This window comes from Vigna unguiculata, chromosome 5 (genome assembly GCF_004118075.2).
Source record: "Vigna unguiculata cultivar IT97K-499-35 chromosome 5, ASM411807v1, whole genome shotgun sequence".
NCBI lineage: Eukaryota > Viridiplantae > Streptophyta > Magnoliopsida > Fabales > Fabaceae > Vigna > Vigna unguiculata.
In genome coordinates this window covers 10,628,982-10,638,328 of record NC_040283.1, presented here as the reverse complement: position 1 = coordinate 10,638,328, position 9,347 = coordinate 10,628,982, and the positions used below count along the sequence as shown (strand labels likewise).

The following is a 9,347-nucleotide window of genomic DNA, read 5'->3' as shown; positions in this document are numbered from 1 at the left end:
ATTTTGGATTATTTACTTACAACATTAATAGCATTAATGACATTAGTATTTAAACATTAAATAACTAATAACGTATACAGAATATTGTAGACTAAAACTGTATTACTGTATTATATATTATATATATAAATTTCTATAATAACGTGAGTAATGTAGTAAGCAATAAAAAAATCCCTGTATTAATTAATACCCAGCAGAGTATACGTTTTTGGTTTTCATTTTATATTTATATTTATTTCCCTCAGTCACTCCCTCTCTCTCTCTCTCTCTCTCTCTATCTCTCTCGCACTTCACTTTCTCTGTGTCCGTTGGAACCAAACAGTTCCTTCTCTCTCTTTCTCTGTCTTTCTCTTTGCTCCTTTCTCTGTCACACACAGAACACTCACAGAACACCCTTCTCTCAATTCCTCACTCCATTTTTTCACTCTCACGGAGTTAGTTATTTACTCACAAACAAACACGCCCTAACACCCTCTTCATCTTCTTCTTCTTCTTGTAATTTCAGTGTAACATGACCTCACTCGTTACTATCTCACACTATCATTCATGAATCCTACTACCACTCAACCCCCACCGCCTTCGTTGCCACCGCCGTCGCTACCGCCGCCGCCACCACTACTCCAGCCTCACCGCCCCTCCACCTCCTGCGACCGCCACCCTCAGGAGAACTTCACCGGCTTCTGCCCTTCATGCCTCTGCGAGCGCCTCGCCGTGCTCGATCCCAACTCTTCATCTTCTTCCGCCGCCGCACGCAAGCCTCCGAGCTCCTCCACCGCCGCTGCCGCCCTTAAGACCATCTTCCGCTCCTCTGTCGCCTCGCGCCGCCCTCCGCCCTCCTCCCTCCCGGAGCTCCGCCGCACGAAGTCGTTCTCCGCCTCCAAAAACGAAGCCCTTTCCGGTTTCTTCGAACCGCAGAGAAAATCCTGCGACGTAAGAGGTCGCAGCACCCTTTTCACCCTCTTCAACCAGGAAGCCGAAGTCGAAACGCGCCACCTCCCCTCCTCCTCCGTGGTTCAGAAGCCCGTCCTCGAGTCCGAAGAGGAAGACGACGAGGAGGAAGAAGAAGAAAAAGACAACATTGTCGTTCACGACGTAACCGACAATAAAGTTCCCGAATCCCCTCTACCCCAACCAGTTAACGCGGAAAATAGAGTTTCGGAAATCGTAGAAGAGGAATCAGAAACAGTTCCTGAACCCGCAGAAGCTGACTTGGCAGACGAAGAGGCTCTGAAGGCGATGAAGGACCACATGGATCTGGACTCGCAAACGAAGAAAACCTCTGGTCGAGACCTGAAGGGAAGTTTCTGGTCCGCGGCTTCGGTCTTCAGCAAGAAGCTTCAGAAGTGGAGGCAGAAGCAGAAGATGAAGAAGCGTGAGCGGAACGGCGTCGTTGTGGGCTCCGGCACTCTGCTCCCCGTGGAGAAGCCCATTGCTCGCCAATTCCGCGAAACGCAGTCGGAGATCGCCGACTATGGCTTCGGCCGCCGCTCCTGCGACACCGATCCGCGCTTCTCGCTCGACGCCGCGCGAATGTCGTTCGATTTCGAGGAGCCGCGTGCCTCCTGGGACGGTTATTTAATGGCTAGGACTGCGCCTACTTTCGCCGTTCCTCCGAGGATGCCCACGATGATCGAAGACGCGCCGGCGCCGGTTCAGGTTCTCAGGACTGATTCCCTCATTCCCGTAGAGGAACCTGAATATGAGGAGACTCTCACTCTTAATCTTAATCAAAATCTTAATCTTAGTGTTAATCATAATGTTAATGCTAATCCTAATCTCCCTGGTGGTTCTACTCAGACGAAGGAGTATTATTCGGACTCTTCCTCGCGGAGGAGGAAGAGTCTTGATAGGTCTAGTTCCATTAGAAGGACTGCTGCTGCTGTTGTTGCTGAAATGGACGAGTTGAAGAGTGTTTCGAATGCCAGTGCTACTACTAATGCTAAGGTTACTCCTGCTGCTTCTGCTGATTATGTGCACAATCCCTTGAGGGACTCCAATTTGAATTCCAATTCTTTGAGGGATGATGGTTGTGAGAAAGGGGCTTCTAAGAAGTCATCGAGCCGGTGGAGCAAGGCGTGGAGTATATGGGGATTGATTCACCGGAGAGGGAGTAAGGAGGAGGATGGTGGAGGGAATGGTAATGGCAATGGGAATGGCGTGGAGAGATCGTACTCAGAGTCATGGCAGGAGTATAGAGGTGGGGAGAGAAATGGGGATGTTAGAGGTGGTGGTGGTGGTGGTGGTGGTTTTAATCCGAAGATGATGAGGAGTAATAGCAGTGTGAGTTGGAGGAATGGGCAGGGTCTAGGTGGTGGAGGGTTTGGGAGTGTGAGTATGAGGAAGAGTGATGTGCAGGGGAATGGGCTTGGGCTTGGGCTCGGTGGTGGTGGTGGTGGTGGAAAGAAGGGGAGGGATGAGTTTGTTGGGTTGGAGAGGAACCGGAGTGCAAGATACTCGCCAAACAGCATCGATAACAATGGTCTCTTGAGGCTCTACTTGGGCGGCCGGAGAAACGGGTCCGGGAAAGGAAGGTCGAACCAGGCACATTCTATCGCCAGGAGCGTTCTACGGCTGTATTGAAAAGTTGAAGGTGGTCTTTGGTTTGATGGTATTAGTCAGTTAGTTACATTTGGTGCATTTGTTTGTGTAAAACTACACATGCTGCCTATGTATTCTTGATGGTTGGTTACTTTGGTTACTGGTTACTTGGTTGGTATAACAGCACTGCAGCTGCATCTGCTGCTGCAGCTGCATCTTTCTTTTTTACAGTCAATATCATGGTTCTTTCTTCAGTTACTCTTAATAATAACAAGAATTTTAATTTTTAAACATATATGTGATGGTGGTTGTGTTGGTGACATTGATTTTGTTGATGGTGTTATGTTTTGGTTTATTGCCAGAAAAAGGCTTGACTGATGGATATATGGCGCCAGTGAAATTTGTGCTTTGTTTGCCTTTGGACTAGGCGTGTTTTCTTTTTCTGTCTTTATGCTGCAAAAGGGTGGCTGATTGGTGGTGTGAGGTTGGGGGTCTTATAATTTGGGAGCATTTGCACTTGAATTTTTGGCATGTTATGCCTTCCTGCAAAAGGGGTAGCAAGGTGGGCTCGTGCCACCTGGTTTTGCTGCTTATCATAAGTTGTAGTTTTGAGTACAACACGATAGCCGTGGTCGAGTGCTTTTACTTTTCCTTGATATCAATTAATCAAACTTTATTACATGTGAGTCACTACAGACCATGGTCCCAGCCAAACGTTACATTTGCTTTCTTCTACCCAGATATCTTTAGTCCTTTCCGTGCTGCTGTAACCCATAATTTCAAACTTAACATTTTTTCTTAGTTAACAATTCTGCAGAGCTTCTGCTTCTACATACCCTTTTTCTGTATAGTGTTGTCACTTGGTATTTATGTGTGCATGTCCCTTTTAAAACTAAAATGTTTTCAATATTATGCACGGCGACCACAGTATGGTTTTCGAAGTCTGGTTTTGCTCATCTTAAAAGAATAATTTTGCAGTCTGTGTTGAAGCTATGAACCTTAAAACGAGGAATATTATCACTTGAAGCTTGATATGCCTTTCCTTGATGTGGAGGTTATTTAGTATGGAGAAAGGTGCTTATTAGCTCCTATGTTCCCTTTTAAAAAATGTTATATGAATCTGTCGATAGCAGTTCAATTCTGGTTACTTTACTAAGGGTTTTGCTTCTATGCAATTGAAAATGTGTCTTCGCTGCATATTTTAACTGTTTCAGTTTATTTGAATATCATTACTAGGACCCTTTTTTTGGTTCTTTGGCGCACCCATCGATGTGCCTAATTTGTGGTTGTCCTAAAACAATTCCAGAAGGGTTGGTCTACAATAAACAATAACATATAATGAGAGTTATGAAGAAGAAAAGGTGAGAGAAGAGAATGCTAGTTTCAATCCAGCGTATAACTAGCAGTGTAAATGCTTAATAAGAAATTAAAAACAGCTTATTATATATATCATTGGTATACTTGGATTTGCATTATGTGTTGGGGGATGACCAAATTAAGTCAACTTTTTGCATATATCTGTAGCGTTAAGCGTAGATAGATGATAAACTTAACCTTGATGTTTGGGTAAAAGGACTCTGAAATCTCAGAAGTCAAAAGAAGTGATTCTTGTGCTTTATTTTTTCTTGGGAAATAAAAGAGGTGTGTGTGATAAAATGGGTGTTTTCTTGTTTATTAGTCAACACAGAAGCAATATAATAAAAATGATGTACTAATAGTATTATTTTACTTCAAAGTGTTTACTTGAATGGAGAATAATTAAATGAAAAAATCCAATGGATGTCGATAAAAATTACTCGTAATCTTTGTAGAACTTTTACTCATTAGATAAGTCTAAATCTATATTATTTGCCAAAATATACTCTTGTCCTATTTTATAACTATAATTAGATAAAGATATTGATTTATCACAGAAAAAAGAAAGAATAGTTATCGAGTTATATCCTCCCATTGAACATGGAAGTTAGTTTGCACAAGTTATTTACCTTAATTATTAAAGGTAATTGGAGTTTTAATACTTGAAAAAGGCAACTAAAGTAAAAATTTAAAGAGATAACTTTGTTGTTTATAGTAATCTTAGCTCAATTTAGTTGAATGCTAGCATGGTATCCAAATAATGACAATTGTGGATCATAAGAAATGTGTTAGATATTTCGCTTTTTAGAATTCTTTTGCTTTATTAATTTTGTTTGAAATAATTTTAGTATTGATATAGTGTTTTTGTTTTGCTCATTTATAAAGAAAGACGTTAAAAGGGCAATAACACATTTCATTGAATCAAAACTTCACCTATATATGGATATATTAGTCCCCGTGCAAGATATATTTAGGGACTAAAATAAATTTTTTAAAAATGCTTACAGTTTGAGTAAAGAAAAACAATAAGTTGGTACAAGAGTTTAAAAGATAATCCCATGTATTATAGTAATTGTTGTTCATTCATCATAATTTAATAGTTTGGGTAGCTTTTTCTATCTTGGGTTTATAACTTGGAAGTGTGTTACGTGGCCTAACTTTATCAGGACAAAATTACAAAAGAAATAAATAAGGGAAATAGATGGGACCAAAACATAGGAATTTTGTTTTCAAGTACACACAAAAAACAAGAATTTGATAAAGATATGTAATTTGATAGACACTGCATTATATGGTCTAATAATCTCTGACACATAATTTGACCACCAGTTTAATGTTTATATATAAATTTTCACATTGGTATTTATCTTCAAGATCTTCTCTTCAAGATCTTCTCTTAAAGTTTATTTTATTTTTACATCTCAATTATTTATATACTTCTGAATCAACTCCTTTTACATATGTCATTCCATAAATTTGATTAAAAAACATTCTTCATAAATTACTTTTTATGACTTTCTCTCATATATATATATATATATATATATATATATATATATATATATATATATATATAAAATAAAAATTTGGAAGCGTGAAATACAAGTAACAACGGAGAAACACAAACAACACTAGAAAAAATTGAAAAGTTTCACAATCTCAATCAATACAATAGTACTTGAATATCAATGCAATAATACTTGTATGAATGACAACAAAAAGACCCAAAATTTACTTATAATAACAAGACACCCAAGAAAAATACAAACTCAATCAAAATCACCAAAAAAAGAAAATTAATTCTTATTGAAATCTTAATAGTAAGAGAACATGAACAACTCATCCAAAAATCAAAAAAATGAAAAAAAAAAAACTAACCAGTAGTGGTTTCAAAATGTAGCGATGACCTCCCTCCTCCGATAATAGGAGCGGTGACAACAATGGACATATAATGCAACGACAACAACAATAGTGGTGGTAGAATCAACCATGACAGCGCGAAGATAACTACAATAAAACTTCTAAATAATGAATCAAATTTAGTGATTAATAATGATTAGTAACTACAGTAACAAATTAAGTCTCTAATTTACAAAACTACAAATTATTAGTTACTAAAATATTTACTATTATGAATAAAAAATTATAATTGGTTACTAAATTGATTTTTAAACTTAGCTATCATAGTTTTGGCTACCAAAGTGACTTAGTTTCTAATTTGGTCTTTAATTATACTTTTTATTTATAATGGTGACTATTTTGATAATTAATAATTTTTAATTTTATAAATTGGTATCTAAATTAGTCACTACAGTGACTAACTATTTTTTGTTTCTAAAATTGATTTCTAATTAAAATTTTTCTTGTAGTGGATGAGGCAGCAACAAAGGCGTGTGAGGAAGAAGAAAACGTGAAGAAGATCTATCCAAATTTTCTCAATATTTAGCCCTAAAATTAACATTTTGTCTCGATTCAATTGAAATCAAAGGCATAAAGCTCCCTTCTGTCTCGGTTCAATTAATAACCGAGGCATAAAATCTCTTTTTACTTCAGTTCAAAATAACCAAGTCATATAACTCTCTTTTTTTCCTCAGGTCTATAACCAACTGAGGCCATATGGTGCAGAAAAAATAATTAAAAAAATTTCCATTTTCTTAATTAAATCAACTTATCTACCTCAGGTGCATGGAAACCTAAAGCAGAAAGACTTTATCTTTGGTTCAAAAGGAACAAAAGCATAATTTTCATCGTTCAAATTAAAAAGTTTAAAAGAACAAAATTTTTGAAAATTTTGATAAACATTAGGCCTCATTTTCTTTTGAACTGAGACATTAAATCTTTTTTGTTTTGGTTATCATTACAATCAAGATATAAAAGCTCGCTTAAATTTAAAAAATATCATCGTATTTTAATATGTCTCATTTTCGACATAATGACATTTAAAAAGTTGAAAATGCACTAGTGTCATCACACAAATAATGTGTATCAGTTACCTATTTTTGGTTTTTCTAAAATAATGCACATGAAATTAACAAAATACTAGACATAAGGAAGAAAGATGTGCAAGAATCATTATTCAACTAAGGGTATACAAAGTGAAGATGCAACAAAAATAAAAGGAAAGAACGAAGGTGAAGTTCAAAACATGAGGGTCTTAGAACCCTACAAAGCTCAAATCCCATGGGGTAAACAAAAATGATTAGAAGGTAATGATTGTTGGTAAACACATAAGATCATTGTGTTGTCCCAGTAGGAGAGATATATTGAAATAATGAAAATGATCTCATTTCAATTACCAAGTCTGAGATTTATGCTTTCTCACTTTTCTATACAGTTTGTAAAGCTCCATTATCACCGAGTTTGCCGCAAAAGTCAAAAAGCATGAGAAAAACATCTCAGCATGTTGCTATAAGGTGGAGAAGATAAGAGATAAAGAAAGTAAGTGATGCAAAAAAAGAGGCTCGAAACCCAATGTTTTCTCTCTAATCTCCATCTGCATTTTCCCCACTCCACATGTAATTATTTGTTTTAAGGTAATTCTAACCCCCCAACTTAATGTAATTCAATTATTATAAAAAGTTAATAATAAAATCATGAACATGTTAATATATATATCATCAGAACAAATATACATTTCCATGAGAAACTCGTCAAATTTCTCTTGAGCTCTTTGTCAATTTAATTATTATTATTATTATATACTTTTACGTCTCAAAACTAAGGATCGAAGTTAAAAATTGACAACTTTTTTTCCATGATAGGAAATTAATAATTTTAAATTTACTAATATTGAAAAAATTATTTCAATTTAATTTGTTCTTATTTCAGGTAGAAAAGATAAATTTCAATTGATATTTATTTATGGTGGAGAAACTAAACTGACATAACTATTTATTGGGTCTTTGGAAGTGTGGAAGAGATTACTTGTAATGTTAAAAGTATTGCAAGGCTAAAAAGACATTACAATATTTATATTAACACAACATTTCTCTCCATTTTGTTTGGTTTGAAAAAATATACTTTCATATTTTGTTTCATTCATTAAAGTCTTCTCTATTCATATTCACACAGAAGTTCAAGCTGATAGAATACATTCAAAGAACCTAACTATCTACCAATAGTTAAACTTATAGTGTTTATTTTCTTTCCATTACATTATCTATCAGACACTTCTTTCTTTTCTTCTCTTTCCTATATATATATATATATATATATATATATATATATATATATATATATATATATATATATATATATATATATATATATATAAGAGTTATAAATATAACTTCTCCTCAACTGAAGCACTGACCTTAACCCAGTAACTGTAAAGATCTGAGCAGTGTGTGATCGAGAATGTTAACCAAAGAAGGGTTAGCTTTCATAACTAAGTATGTTCTGCTTCTCAATGAGGTAATGTTTTGAGCTACTGCATATTCCCTATTTCAAAACCACGAAAAATAACAAATAGGTACGCATTTCAATTCTCAGATTCTTATTCTCTATTCTACTGGTTTCATATTAGTTTCTTTCGACTTCATGCACTGTGTATATGCAGATGCAGTAGCTAGAACTAACCGCATGCTTCTTCATTCCCAGTTTTCCATGCATGCTGATTCATCATATTGTGCATATATGAAACTATACATTTTCTTTTCAATCTACAATCCTACTACTTTATTGGCTTAAAGTTTTGGTTTTTCACATGCCTTCTTCTTCATTTTTATTTTCTGTATGAACTAATAAACAAAGCACTAGGAACTTTGTTTCTTAAACAGGTACACCTCTCGACATTTTCTTTGTTAATAATCTGGCTGTACAGTTTCCGAAGCACAAACAATTCAACCAGTAAAAAGCTTTAACTTTCCATAACTATGGAGTGCATAATTTTAATGATCCATAACTATGTAGTAAATCAAAGCTCAAATCTTTATTAGAAATGTGTTCACATTTAATATTCCACTAATCTTAAAACATATTTCTTTTTATAAAAGAGGATATCTAGTGAATTGAAAATGAAAATGAAAATGAAAATGAAATTTAAATCCACTTTGCAACTCATAAAAACAAGCAGAATGACATGTGAATGAAAGGAAGTTGAATGTAGTTTTATGCTTTTATTATGGGTGACAATTTTTTGTATTGGTTCATATTTGTCATTCTCATGTGCACTGGGCTTGTGATGCTGATCCTATTCAATGCATGACAAAGCAACCTATTTATTTTTCCTCCTTCCAAATCAATGAGATCCGAGTATTTTTTTTTCATAGCATTGAGAATTTTATCATGTTAGATGTTGATGAGATTACATATATAGTATAATAAAACTAAATACTGACCTCCCTTAATTCCGTAAAGAGATCTTGTTATATTTAATATGATAATGTTATATTAGTATATTATTAAGAAAATAAGCAATAAAAATATTATTTCTTAATTGATATAGAAGATAT

The 9,347-nt window shown here is 35.3% G+C and overlaps 1 protein-coding gene across 1 annotated transcript; it reads left to right on the top strand.

The window, feature by feature from the left end:
* The first annotated feature begins 242 nt into the window (after positions 1-242).
* LOC114185505 (protein OCTOPUS) lies at positions 243-2,833 on the top strand. Its single transcript, XM_028073257.1, has one exon. It carries the CDS (start codon positions 547-549, stop codon positions 2,578-2,580), a length of 2,034 nt encoding a protein of 677 aa, XP_027929058.1. The 5' UTR covers positions 243-546; the 3' UTR covers positions 2,581-2,833.
* The last annotated feature ends 6,514 nt before the right edge of the window (positions 2,834-9,347 follow it).